The sequence below is a fragment of the Sus scrofa genome, chromosome 4 (assembly GCF_000003025.6).
Source record: "Sus scrofa isolate TJ Tabasco breed Duroc chromosome 4, Sscrofa11.1, whole genome shotgun sequence".
Classification (NCBI taxonomy): Eukaryota; Metazoa; Chordata; class Mammalia; order Artiodactyla; family Suidae; genus Sus; species Sus scrofa.
In genome coordinates, this window is record NC_010446.5 from 16,225,141 (window position 1) to 16,240,174 (window position 15,034).

At 40.4% G+C, this 15,034-nt stretch overlaps 1 protein-coding gene across 15 annotated transcripts in view; it reads right to left on the minus strand.

The window, feature by feature from the left end:
- Positions 1 to 15,034, minus strand: part of TBC1D31 (TBC1 domain family member 31) — a 72,390-nt gene that overhangs the window by 9,721 nt on the left and 47,635 nt on the right. For 11 of the 15 annotated variants that reach the window (XM_021088972.1, XM_021088962.1, XM_021088959.1 and 8 more), the window contains 4 exons: positions 10,155 to 10,247; positions 6,374 to 6,514; positions 4,580 to 4,774; positions 1,509 to 1,644 (listed from right to left, as the gene is read on the minus strand). In XM_021088972.1, the coding sequence (XP_020944631.1) occupies positions 1,509 to 1,644; positions 4,580 to 4,774; positions 6,374 to 6,514; positions 10,155 to 10,247 (565 nt within the window). Of the gene's footprint in view, positions 1 to 1,508; positions 1,645 to 1,990; positions 3,389 to 4,579; positions 4,775 to 6,373; positions 6,515 to 10,154; positions 10,248 to 15,034 lie in introns of those variants that run through there. The other 4 variants (XM_021088971.1, XM_021088968.1, XM_021088963.1 and 1 more) reach the window with 2 other exon arrangements.

Consider the following 15,034-nt stretch of genomic DNA (forward strand, 5'->3'; position numbering starts at 1 on the left):
GTGGCAGCTCTAGTCCAGTGTTCAGTGTCTTATGGAAACAGGTTTTAAACATTTAGTTTATATAAAGAGTGACATTCCATTCCCTACTTCCCCCAAGGGCTCTGGTGGCTATTTGGGACCTAAATCTAAAGCATGAGAGGTAGCAAGGGGTTTCAAAAGCAGCCTAATTAAATGATAACATCTAACCTTTATTTTTGCTTTTCAAATCTGTGAAGTAAACAGAGCAGCATTAGTCATAAAAGCCAAAAAGTGGACACAAGCCAAATGTCCATCAACTGATGAATGGATAAACAAAATGTGGACTATCCACACAATGGAATATTACTCAGCCTTCAAAAGGAATGAAGTACTGATATATGCTACAACATAGCTGAACCTCCAAACATTACGCTAGGTGAAAGAAATGAGACACAAAGACCCTATCTTCTCTGATTCTATTTAGATGAAATTCCTGCATAGGCAAATCTACAGACACAGAAATAGATCAGGGGTTGCTAGGGCTGGACGGAGTGACAGGAAATGAACAATGACTTGCAAATGGGCACGGGGTTCATGTTAGGGTGCTGGCAATGTTCTACAATTGATCGTAGTGATGGTTGCACAACTCAATATATTTTTTAATATGTGATAATACCATTGAATTGTGTACTTTTAATAGGTGAATGGTAGGCGCGTGAATTACACATCCATTAGGCTATTATTTTAAAAAGTCCATTCGGCTATTATTTTAAAAGTAAGATATATACATTTTATAAAAGACTGAAACAATACAAGATACAGTAAAAGTTCCTTGCATCTGTTTTAGAACTTTAATTTTGATTTTTCATTGGATGCCACTATAAGCCTTGCACCAAAACCTAATGTTTGATTAGATTCTGTAATGTTTCCTTATGCTACCTTAATAGACTGTTCAGTTATTGGCAAAACACACATATTCACTAAAATTAACTAGAAGTAGCACTTGGGAAACAAATCATATAGTACATTGAGGGGATGCCAAGGACCACAGAACCATGGCATAAAACAGAATTTTACAGAATGGCTGAGAAATTTCTGTTGGAGTTTTTTGCTTTTTAGGGCTGCGCCTGCAGCATATGGAAGTTCCCAGGCTAGGGGCTGAATAGGAGCTGCAGCTGCTGGCCTACACCACAGCCACAGCCACATGGGATCTGAGCTGTGTCTGCGACCCACACTGCAGCTCACAGTAACGCTCTATCTTTAAGCCACCGAGCGGGGCCAGCGATCAAACCTGCGTCCATCATGGATACTAGATGGGTTTGTTACTGCTGAGCCACAATGGGAACTCCTGTTTTTTGTTTTTGAAAACAGCCCACCTCCTCAGCACACTTCTCCTGACCAAAAAATGGTAACTAGTGATTACCTTTCAGCTGAGTAATTTGACTGAAAGTGCCAAAATCCCTCTCAAGGATGCGTGTGTGATGAGAGACCAGACTGGAGGCGTGAATGTGGGGCAGGACGGAGGGAGACAGAAGCGTTCAGATGCTTACCTTTATTACATGCGTGCTGAGCATGTAAAGCATCATTTATCTCCTTCTCTAGAAACCACTTTCTAGATGCCTCTGAAAGAGTAGAAGCTTTCTTTTCTGATTTCAAATGGAGGTCTTTTTCTTCAGCTTCCTCCCGCTAAATACAAATAAATGAAAAAAATCATATAAAATAACTGAGTTATTTTGCTGTACAGAGAAACTAGCACAATACTGTAAATCAACTACACTTTAATAAAAAGAAAAAAAGCTCCCCGCCCAAATCACATTAATGAATCAACTGGGAACCATGAGGTTGTGGGTTCGGTCCCTGGCCTTGCTCAGTGGGTTAAGGATCCGACGTTGCCGTGAGCTGTGGTGTAGGTTGCAGATGCAGCTCAGATCCCGTGTTGCTGTGGCTCTGGCGTAGGCTGGTGGGTATGGCTCTGATTGGACCCCTAGCTTGGGAATCTCCATATGCCACGGGAGCGGCCCTAGAAAAGGCAAAAAAAAAAAAAAAATTAATTAATTTAAATAAATAAATAAATTGTGGTAATTCAAGTTCCCCCAGTGGAACAAGCCCCGTTTGTTTCCTCTACTCCATTTCCTCTTCTATTTCCGAGGCTCAACTGGTATTAGGTAATTGGGTGCCTGTCTTGGCTCAAGGCTGCTGGCAAACCTTGAAAGCAGAGGCACTTCTGCTGTCCCTCCCACTCAGGGCTGCAGACTGCACACACAGGGGTCCCAACTGTCACTGAAATAATACATTTCAATACAGTTCAGATCTCAAATCCTATGGGATTAAGTTTTTAAAACTACTGGCATTAGTTGATATGAATGCTATGCCTTAATAATGTCAACAAAATTCAGAGAATAAATTCTCTGCCCAGCTCTGGTACAAATGATGACAGGAGGAAAGTCAAGTAATTTTTATTAGCCTCTACTTTCTTCTTCCAAAAGTGAGAAAACAGTAATTTAAAAGCTGGATTAAGGAGTAACTAAAATAATAGGCTTAAATTACTATATAGCTCTCAAAGTTTGCTAATGTTCTAGAGATGCGACAGCTTTTATATGCAACACAGTTTTCATGTTATACAAATGCTAATACAATAAATACATATTAAGTAACAAAAACTAAGGAATCATTAGGGCCAGGAAGGGCCATAGTGATCCATCCCTTTCATGTTACTGGATGAGGAGACTGACGTGCCAAAGCCATGCAGTCGTCCGACTAGATTTAGAACCCAGGACACTGGACACGAAAGAGCTTATGACATGAGGAGCCCTCACGGTGATTCTCAGTTCTACTCTCGAATACACGCGTTACCCAAAGGAGAGCAGCACCCAATTACACAGTCTCGCCCTGGTGTCAGTGATGGAGACCTTGAGATGGGGGCTCCCACCATCAGTTCCCTGAGGAGCGCGCCCTCCGTGTTCTGGGCACCACCCCTGCCTCTCCCTGGCCTTGAACAAAAGGGTTATGGGTTAGGGGCGGGGTAGGAGGGAAATGAATCTGGAAAAGCGTCTTGAAGGAGATATATTACGACAAGCTTTCAGAAAATTCATTACAACAGAGCAGCAGAAAGATGGTCCAGAGCTGCTGGGAGGATCAGCCAAAAGATACATCGGCATGACACACACTCTTGAGCTGCCTGCTCAAAATCCATCTCTGCTGCTGCTTTAGCAACAGAGGTGGACTTTATTCGGGATGACAATGCTTCCCTGCTAAAAATACTACTTTCCTTGATATCCTCTGCAGCCAGTGTGGCTACAAATGTGACGGGGGACTTCTGGAAAGCAGTGCAAAAGAAGATGTCTCAGCTGGGTGGTGGGACCTCCTGCCCTCTGTCCTCCCTTCTTCCTGCTGAATGGAAGGTGTACGTGATGGCTGGAACCGCCGTCACCTTGGATGGAGAAGTAGCCTTGAGAATGAAAGCCGTATACCAGAAGTGGTGCCGAAAGGCTGAGGGAGGCAGTTTTCCTGATGACCTTGGAGCCAGGACACCACCCCTGCACTGCCTACCTCCAGACTTTCTTCATGTGAAAAAAAAAAAAAAAACTTTTGGGAGTCCCTGTCATGGCTCAGCGAAAACAAACCTAATATCCATCAGGACTCAGGTTCGATCCCTGGCCATGCTCAGTGAGTTAAGGATCCAGTGTTCCCATGAGCTGTGGTATAGATTTGCAGCTGCTCTGGCTGTGGTGTAGGCTGGCAGCTGCAGCTCTGAATGGAACTCCTAGCCTGGGAACTTCCGTATGCCACAGCTGAGGCTCTAAAAAGAAAAAAAAAAAAAAAAAAGAAAAATACTTCTATCTTGCTTACAGGCACTGTTATTTTGGTTTTTCTTACCAGGAGCTACATATAATTCTTAACTGTTCAAAATCTTTTACATTGTTTGTATATTTTTACTAAATTCCCAGGCTGGGGACTGAATCAAGTCCAAGCCACAGCTGTGATCTATGCCATAGCTGGGGCAGTGCTGGATCCTCAACTCACTGTGCCTGGCTGGGATCAAACCTGCACCTCAGCAGAGAAAACAATGGATCCTTTACCGGTACACTGCATCACAGCAGGAACTCCTAAATTTACCTATTTTTCTACTACTAGAACATATCCAGGAAGTTGGGAGGTTGAGATGCTAATGTAAGAGAAAGACAGGAGTTTCTGTTGTGGCTCAGTGGTTCACAAATCAGACTAGGAACCATGTGGTTTCGGGTTCGATCCCTGACCTCGCTCAGTGGGTTAAGGATCTGGCATTGCCGTGAGCTGTGGTGTAGGTCACAGACACAGCTCGGATCCCGCGTTGCTGTGGCTGTGATGTAGGCCAGCAACTATAGCTCCGATTCGACCCCCAGCCTGGGAACCTCCATGTGACACAGGTGTGGCCCTAAAAAAGACCAAAAAAAAAAAAAAAAAAGACACTTAGTCATTCTTGGTGACATCAACACTGGCCCTCCTGAGCAAAACCTATTAAAATTAAATCATCTTTAAGGTTTCTTAAAGAAAGATTACTTGGTTTGATGCTTTTGCCATTTGATTATGTACTATTTCAAGATTTAAATGATTACTAACAAGTTTGTAACACCATTCCTACCTTTTCGGCTTCCCTCTCCCTCATTGCGTTTAATATTTCTATTTCTTTCCTTCTGTTTTTCCGAAGGAGTTTAGCCATTTCCTGGTAACATTCGTTTCGGTGTAGATCATGGCATCTTTGTTTATGTAAAGCTTGAATGTGCCAGTCAGTATTTAGACACGCTTGTTCAGCTTTTGCCAAATTTTCTTCAATTAACTAAGAAAAAGTCATAAATTTCAGAAGCAAGGTCAGACTACGTAAAATATGGTGTCCACTCGATGTGTCCACGTGTCTAGGACACACGTTTACAATCCCAGTTGCATATCAGAATCACCTCTGCATTTACAACAAGCTGACCTCCAGGCTCCAACACAAACCAACCAAAGCAATCTCTGGAGTGGCTGGACAGTGGTGCTTTTATTTTTTTATTTACTTTATACTATTTTTTAGGGCTGCACCCACAGCATGTGTTAAGTTCCCAGGCTAGGCGTCAAATCAGAGCTGTAGCTGCTGGCCTACACCACAGCCATGTGGAATCCGAGCCACGTCTTCAACCTACACCACAGCTCACTGTAATGCCAGATCCTTAACCCACCTTAACCCAGGTCAAACCCACATCCTCATGGATACTAGGGTTGTTAACTGCTGAGCCACAATGGGAACTCCAGATATTGGTGCTTTTAGAAAGCTCTTCAGGTGGTTCTAATGGAGAGCCAAAGCTGAAAACTTCTAGGGTAAGGGATGGGTAAAATTATCCAATTTCCATGTTTCGATCCTTTGCAAAGCAGTCAGAAGAACCTATTCTTATAGACTGGACAAAAGTCTGTGAGGAAAACAAAGGGACATTCTGGGGGGAACAGCCGAGGGACAGAGCTGAAGATAGGGAACTCTTACGCTATTCCTGCTGCTTTTGGCAACAGGGCCAGGCACTGCCACAAACACATCAAACATTTCATTAAAGGGATAACAGACAAAGTTCCTCCCTGAAGGTCTCAAATTTGATGTGAAATCACTTAAGCCAGCACTTCTGAAAGGATACTCCAGGAGAAATTCTATACAAGATGTCTGAGAAATTTTCTTAAAGATTCACAGTGTACCAGATTGTCAAATTTGGCATGAAGTTACCTGACTTTTAGACAGCATTTCTAATATTTGTCTTTCCCATTTTATTGGACATTAGTTCTTGATATTCTCCAGAATACACTTTGGAAATGCTGGCTTATATACCAGGCAGAGACTTAACGTTTTGCAACTAATCACTCAGGGATAACTTCTGAGACTTTATAACATAGGGCACTAAAATTTGTGACGTTGTTAAGTTCCTTAATACTTTCTTCTAAGTCTTGAAATTCTCAAAGGGTATAAAAGACACATGTATATGGAGTTCCCGTCGTGGCTCAGTGGTAATGAACCTGACTAGCATCCATGAGGATGGGGGTTTGATCCCTAGCCTCGCCCAGTGAGTTAAAGATCTGGTATTGCCGTGAGCTGTGGTGTAGGTTGCAGATGTGGTTCGGATCTGGTGTTGCTGTGGTGTAGGCCAGCAGCTACAGCTCTGATTTGCCCCTAATCTGGGAACTTCCACATGCTCCAAGTGTGGCCCTAAAAAGACAAAAAGCAAAGAAAAAAGACATGTGCATATGGCTGTCAATGAAGTAAGTAACTTGTAAGTAAAATAATGTGAGTTTCTAAGAACTGTGATAACTGAAGCAAAGAAATTAGCTTTACAGAGTTCAACACTGAATTCCTTCTTTTACAAGAATAGCAGATGGAAACTGCCCTTTATAGGTGCACTAATTTATGGCATTTTTTTACCTTCTGGGTTTTTTGGTTCTGGGTTTGATCCATTCCTATCAGTCTATGAAACATGTGTTCTTCAAGATCCGCTTTTCGTCTACAGGCATCTGCATCTTCTCTCATTTCTTTTGCAACAGCTTCTTGATTTCTAGTGAGATTCTGTCAAAAAATTAAAAAAATCAGAGTTCCTCTTGTGGTGCAGCAGAAACAAATCCAACTACGAACCATGAGGTGGTGGGTTCAATCCCTGGGCTCGCTCAGTGGGTAAAGGATCCAGCATTACTGTGGCTGTAGCGTAGGCTGGCAGCTGCAGCTTGGATTCGACCCCTAGCCTGGAAACCTCCACATGCCGAGGGTGCAGCCCTGAAAAGACAAAAAGACAAAAAGACAAAAAAACAAAAACAAAAAACCACCACTCTCTATAATAATAATGCTAGAACACAAAAAAACGACTTTTAGAGTTCCCACTGTGGCATGGTAGGATTGGTGGCGTCTCTGCAGTGCCAGGACAGGTCTGTTTCCCAGCCAGCACAGTGGGTTAAAGGATTTGGCACTGCCACAGCTATGGCTTGGATCTGATTCCTGGCCCTGGAATTCCATATGCCACAGGGTGACCAAAAAAGGAAAAAATATTTTTCTTTTTTAGAATATCAGTATTTATACAAATAAAAACTGTAATCTAATTCTCAAAGTAAAAAGCAAACAGTGAAAATAAGAGGAAGGACCTCTGAAAATTCTCTCATCTATAAAAGCACTGAAGTCACTGGTAAAACAAACTTTTTCAGAATTCTACATCTTACAGCAATCTGGGCAGTATTTATTCATATAAAAAGCTGAATCTTAGTAAGAAAGATGAACTTCATGGCATTTTAAACTTGTATTATTCCTATTCTATGTCACCCCTAAGCTCTGCCATTAGCCCTGAAAAACCATAGCCTGGCAGCCAATAGAGGGACAAATGAAGCTAGAGGTTCTTCAAACTCTCATTCCCAGAGAACTATCATCATATGACCAGGAAAACCCCACTTTCAAGGTGACTAAGAACTCACCTGTAGCATTTTCCCTGGGGGTGTTTGCTGAAAACAAACAGGGGAAACTGTTGAACACTGACTCTCAGAGGCAGTGGATCACAAAGCAAACAAAAGGCTAATCAAAAAGCTTTGTAGAAGTTCCCACTGTGGCTCAGCAGGTTAAGAATCTGATATAGTCTCTGTGAGGATGTGGGTTTGATCCTTGGCCTTGCTCAGTGGGTTAAGGACCCAGTGTTGCTCCAAGCTGCAGCACAGATCACAGATATGGCTCAGGTTTGGCAATGCTGTGGCTGTGGTATAGGCCTCAGCTGCAGCTCTGATTCAACTGCTAGCCCAGGAACTCCCATTTGCTGCAGGTGTAGAAAAGAAAAAAAAAAAAGCTTTGTAGGAAAAGTTGGGCAATTAGATGTCGACAGGTGGCTGTGAAATACTCTAATAGATTCCTGGGACTTTACTGCATTTTTTTAGGGCCGCCCCTGCAGCATATGGAAGTTCCCAGGCTAGGGGATTGAATCAGAGCTACAGCTGCCGGCCTACGCCACAGCCACAGCAGTGCCAGATCCATGCCATGTCTGCAACCTATACCACAGCTCATGACAACGCTAGATCCTTAACCCACCGAGTGAGGCCAGGGATCAAACCCACATCCTCATAGATACTAGTCAGGTTCTTAACCCACTGAGCCAATGATGGGTACTCTGATTCTTGGGACTTTAAAAGGCCATGTGTAAAAATGTACACATGCCAAAGGCTGTGTGGATGCTCAGATCTGAGAAGGTCCTAAGTGCTCAACTTTGGTGAGCTGAGGTTCTGTAAAATCAGGAAGTGAAATCTAAGAGAGCTGTAACAACCTCGCTGAGGGTTGAAGGTATGCTCCAAAATGATGCAGGCAGAGTGCTGTGGCAAAAAGATAGAGGCTTACTGGCTTCAAGGGAGCTAAGGAACTTTGCCAGTCACCAAGCTACTTGAGTAGAGACTTCAGTGGCTGCGCATGACAAAGAATAGAGACTTTACAACAGTAATTCAGAAAAATCACTAAACAACCAAACAAGAAGCAACCCGAAGGAGAGAAGAGAATCTGACTTCCAAAACTGCCATATTATTTAAAATATCTAGTTTCCAACAAAAAATTACATGACATACTAAAAACCAAAAAAGTATGACCTTACATCAACCACATGATCTCCGAAGAAGATATAAAAATGGACAATGTACCTATGAAAAGGTGCTTGACATCCCTAGTCAGAGAAACAACAAATGCTAACTGAAGAACATGCTACAATATCCGGCCTATATTCTTCAAAAATATAAATGCCATAAAGAAAAGACTTAGGAATGGTTCCAACCTAAAGGAGAATAAAGAGACATGACAACTAAAAAAATTGATTATCTTAAATTTTCTTTTACTTTAAATACATTTTCAGGACAACTTCTAAAATGTGAATAATAATAATGTTAATCTCCTTATATTGATAATTGTACCATGATTATGTGTAATAAGATTCCTTAGTTTTAGAAAATATACAATGAAGTATTTAGGGGTAAAAGAGCATCATGTCTGCAACTTATCCGTAAACAGTTGAGGAAAAAAAAATCTGTTTGTGTTAGATAGAGAAGGCTAATGCAAATTTAGCCAAATGTTAATGTTTGAGAATCTGAGAGAAAAACACTTGGAAATTCATAGTACTTGTCTTGCAAATTTTCTGTTAATTCTGAAATTGTGCCTCCTGCTGCTACCACCCCACCTCCCCAAAAGACAGTAAAAAATAATCTGAAGCTTAGCCCAAATGAATTAATTCTAATTAAAACGTCATGGAAGACTTAGTGAAAGTATAAATTCCTGGGGCTCAGGTTTAGAAAAAAGTTCAGTGCAGAAATGTAAAAAGTATTGTAGTTATGAATAGATGCCATGTTTTAAATCTTATTTAATGTGAGCAATAAACAATCAGATACATGTATCACTAATTTCAAAATCAGTGTGACTTTAAGAGGGTGAAGGAAGCGAAGCCTAAGGTTTCAACATTAAATAATATAGCGCTTCTCCCCAGTAATAATAAATACTTAGAGTAGCAACAAAGTTCCCTTTTCCAGAGTCTTAGAAACTAAATTATATGTGCTATGGTAAGTACTTATTTGATTCCAGAAGCTTCCAATTTAAAGTGCTTTATAGGGAGTTCCCTTCATGGCTCAGTGGTTAACAAACCTGACTAGTATCCATGAGGATGTGGGTTTGATTCCTGGCTCGCTCACTGGGTTAAGGATCCAGCCTTGCTGTGGTGTAGGTCACGTGGCTCAGATCCCTCATTGTGACTGTGGTGTAGGCCGGCAGCGGTAGCTCCAATTCGCTCCCTAGCCAGGGAACCTCCATATGCTGCGGGTTCGGCCCTAAAAAAGACAAATAAATAAATAAATAAATAAATGAGGTCCTTTAGAGCTCTTGTTTGATTTACCTTATAGATCCTTGAGAAGTATTGGGTTAATTTTGCAGTCATTACACACATATAAGAAAACTTGGTAAGTTAGTAAAGATCCTGAGGCAAGATCTGGGCCTTACATCTGGCATTTCAGATACTAGACTAAGAGAAACATGAATTAAAGAATTACAACAAACTCTGCACATTCAGACACTCTGGCTACTTTATAATCCTGGATGACACTTCTTGCAAAAACAAATGAAATGAGCATTAAACAACCTTGAGTAAATAAGGTCGAAAAAGAGTTTGTACAATCTCGGCTTTTCTTATATTAGAAATGGTTGATTTATATACCTTCTCATAAAGTCTTTTTTGTGATTCGAGTTCCAGATGTCTCATTTCTAGGTCTTTCGCTGTGGCAGCAATTTCTCGATCTCTCATATGTATCTAAGGCCAAACAACAAACTGTGAATACCAAAAAGAAATTACAAAAATAATTTTTGTTTAATAGATTAAGTAATCTTCAAATACGAACAACCCACTAAATGCATTTAAAATAAAAGCTATTGGTTTTTTTGAAGCCAGAGTAACTGACAATATATTAACATTCACTGTGGAACCCAGGAATAATGTATGAGTTAAAGTTAAGCTTAATTTTCTAAAAAGGAAAGCACGATTACCATATGCTCATCTACCCAGATTGGGAGAACAGATGGCAGTTCTTTCCATATGACATTAGTCATATTATAAGTTAGAAAACTTGAGCAATTTGAATTTCCAGTGGATATAAAAATATAAAATGTTTAATCTTATTCAATATAACATTTATTTAATGTTCTTTTTGATTAAACTTCTATACTTTTCTAAATTCGGTTTGGCAACTAGTGACTCCAAGTTAAAATTTGTGGTCTTTTCCACCTGTATGTACCCTGCTTGGACCCAGCCAACTTCAAGCTCACTTTTCTGCAAAATTTGATTACTTGGGAGCTTTTCACTCCTGTAAGCTAGAGGGTTTGGATAAGGGTCTCTTTAGATAGAGGATCTTAGGAACTGTCTTAAATATTTGGCTGCCTAAAATCTCATTATTTTTAGGAGTGAGAATAACACACTATGTGTTTCAGAACAAAACAAATATATGTATAACTGAATCACTTTGCTATACAGTAGAAATTATCACAGCATTGTAAATCAACTATACTTCAATAAAACTTTAAAAAATGAAAATAAAATAGCAATATTTATTAAAAACAAAGGAACAAAAAACAAGCATATCAAAAAAAGTAAATTAAATCCATGTCAGAATTTTTTTTTTTTTTTTTTTTTTTTTTGCTTTTTAGGGCTGCACATGCAGCATATGGAAGTTCCCAGGCTAGGGGCTGAATAGCTGCAACCGCTGGCCTATGCCACAGCAACACTGGATCCAAGCCGAATTTGTGCCCTCGCCATAGCTCATGGCAATGCAGGATCCTTAACCCTAAGTGGGGCCAGGGATCGAACCTGCATCCTTATGGATACTGGTCAGGTTCATTTCTGCTGAACCACAATGGGAACTCCCAGAAAAAAAATTGTTTTGACCATACCCACAGAATATGAAGCACTCAGGCAGGGATCGGACCTGCACCACAGCAGTGACCTGAGCCACTGTAGTGACAACGCCAGATCTATGACCCACTGTGCCACTGGAGAACTCCAGAAATTTTTTTTTAAAATAAATAAACATGTGAGGAGTTCCCATCGTGGCTCAGTGGTTAACGAATCCGACTAGGAACCATGAGGTTGCGGGTTCGATCCCTGGCCTTGCTCAGTGGGTTAAGGATCTGGCATTGCTGCAGCTGTGGCATATGCCGGCAGCTATAGCTCCGATTAGACCCCTAGCCTGGGAACCTCCATATGCCTCGAGTGGGGCCCCAGAAAACACACACACACACACACACAAAAAAAAAAAAGACAAAAAAAAAAAAAAAGAAACATGAAAAGCAAAAAAGGGAAAACAAAACAAACTATAATCCATTAGGCATCTACCCTAAACATTTCATCAAGCTGAAGAGCCAATAACTGCATCATAACTTGCGTGCATAAGGCAGATGTTAGACATCATGGGCACAGTATCGGAGACACAGAATGAGAGAAACCAACAGTGAAGACAAGAACACAGTGGCATGTGCAAGGACATACGTACATTCAAGAAGTAAAAAACCACGGACTGAAAACCAGTTCAACCTAAAGAGGTCGCAGAGAAAGCAGCCAGCACAAAGGTGGGGATCCTTGCGTTCAAGCGGGAAGAGTTATAACACTAAGAGGTGGAGGAGACGTTTGGCACAGCAAATAATGCTTTTTAAGAATTTCAATTACAGACACTCTTTCGCTTATGAATTTTCAAAGATATAAACAGCTATGTACCAGAGCAAAAGAGATCAACTTTGCCTGCTGCTGAGACATGTCCACGTCACTTTGGACTCAAGCAGTCTTTCCCGCTGGTGCCCGAGTTGTGAACAGAGATGCTTCTGCAGTTTAGCAGGGTCAGAGCTCATTATGAGAACAGGGAAACGGAAGGGAAGGAGGCTGGGAGGGGAGGCAGCGGCCAGAACACGCCACTGAAAGGACTTTACAGGATTCTTTCACGAAAATACTGCCTTCCACTACCTTAAAGGAGTTTGGAATAAAGAGAGCAGAGTTCTAAGCCTCTATTACTTCTGGGGAAGAACACAGACTTTTCCAGAATAATGAATTAGCAACCCTATTTACTAGGTAATTAAAGGGAATCATAGGAGTTCCCGTTGTGGCTCAGTGATAACAAATCCCACCGGCAACCAGAAGGATGCCGGTTCTTTCAATCCCTGGCCTCGATCAGTGGGTTAAGGATCTGGCGTTGCCCTGAGCTGTGGTGTAGGTCACAGAAGCCACTCGGATCCTATGTGGCTGTGGCTGTGGCTGGCAGCTGTAGCTCTGATTCAACCCCTAGCCTGGGAGCATCCATATGCCGTGGGTACAGCCCTAAAAAGCAAACAAACAAAAACCTAAGTTTGAAACTTCCTAAACTAGTTTGTAAATTCAATGCAATCCTAATAAAAATTTCCATAGGAAGGGGAGAGGTGGAGATTCAGAGAGAGAGAGAGAAAAAGAAAATCTTCAAAGTCTATTTAAAATGATAAACACTTGAGAATACTGAAGAAAACTGGAAAGGCAGGCTAATTGTGGTAATTAGACCTACTAATTAGCAATCATTACAAAGGTGTTATTCAAAAATGTGGAAACAGCTTAGGAATAGACAGCAATGGAAGAGATCAGTATATAAAGGCACTGAACATGTACTAGCTGTCGGCTGGCAAATGACTTTGCTAATATCACCAAATGGTGCTGTGAAAATCGCCTCGTCTTTGGAAAGAAGTAAGCGTGGTCCCTAACTCATTCCTTACGTTTAATTTTCAGACATATCGGGGGTTGGCAAACTTTTCCTGTAACAGCCATAGAGTAAATGCTCTAGGCTTTGTGGGACATAGTTTGTGTCACAGCTATAAATCTCTATCGTCATAGTACAAAAGCAGCCAAAGACATGTAAACAAATGAGTGTGACTACATGTTCCAATAAAACTGTATTTATGGTCACTGATATCTGAATTTCATATATTTAAAAAATTAACATAATTTTCATGTCCTGAAATATTATTCTTGATTTTTTTTTTTTTTTTTTTTTTAGCTATTGAAAATGTTAGAAGCATTCTAACTCATGAACTTAACGAACAGGTGGTGGGTCAGATTTGCTGATGCACAATAATCTGTTGACCCTCGAGATAATCAAAGATTAAAAAAAACAGTAGAGGTGTTCCTGTCATGGCTCAGCAACAACGAATTGGACTAGTATCCATGAGGATGTGGGTTCAATCCCCAGCCTTGCTCAGTGGGTGAAGGATCCGGCGTTGCTGTGAGCTGTGGTATAGGTTGCAGATGTGGCTCGGACTTGACCCCAGCCTGGGAACTTCCATATGCTGCATATGTGGCCCTTAAAAAAAAAAAAAAAGAATTAGAAGAGAACATACATACATGGTAATATAACCTTACATTGGAAGGTCTTTCTAATAAACATGACACAAAGCCTAAAAATCATAAAAAATTACACTGAGTATCCAAAAATTAAAATATTTTGCATGATTAAAAAAAAAAGATACCACAAACATTCTTAGAGAGGAAAAAGGATTAATGCCTTGGCGCTATGCTGAGGCAGCTACTAGCCTCACGTTAGCTGTTCAATGCATGACTAGTCCTAAGTGAGGTGTGCTGCAAGTATAAACTGACCCTGCAATTCAAAGATTTAGTAAAAAAAAAGGTTAAACGTCTCACTGATAATGTCTTTATACTATTACATATTGAAATGAATATACTGAATTAAATATTAAAATTAACTTCATCCTTTTTATTTTTTTAATGTGGCCATTAGAAAACTTGAAATTACCAATGTCACTCACATCATTATTTCTACTGGAGAGTGATAAAAGAGCCCGTGTAAATGGGTAAGAAAAAGAGTAGTTTGGTAGAAAAATGGACAAACAATTTAGACATGCCATTTACAGTTCTATAAATGGAGGATAAATAGTTAACATCACTAGCAAAAAAACAAAAAGCAAAACGATTTTCACCTATCACCTATCAGATATTAAGACTGAACCACTCTTAGGATTTCCCTTGTGGTGCAGTGGGTTTAGGGATCTGGTGTTGTTGCTACTCTGCGGGGGTTTAATCCCGGCTTAGGATCTTCCAAATGTTGCAGGTGTGACCAAAAAGAAAAAAAAAAAAAGACTGACACAATCCAAACTGACTAGGGTATGGGTACTTACATACTCATTTTTAAAATAGCTTAAGTGGGTTCATTTTGAAGGACAATTTGGCATACCTTGGAATTTACTTAACAAAAATATGTATGCAAGTATTCAAGGATTTGTACTGCGAATGTACAATCTAGCCCTGTCTTGTGCAGAAATATACTGAAAACAACCTAAATGTCCAACAGCACAGGATTAGATAAACTATGACCTGACCATGCAACGGAATACTATGCAACCCTTAAAAAGAGAAAGATATATAACCATTTTAAAATAATTTATCTTTGGGGATGAAATGAGAGGAGTGAAGGTCCATTTGTAATTCCATATATTTTATAATGGAAATTTTTATACTGGCTATGTGTAAATTTTTATATTAAAAGAGAATATTTCCCTTTTTCCACAATTAACTTCATG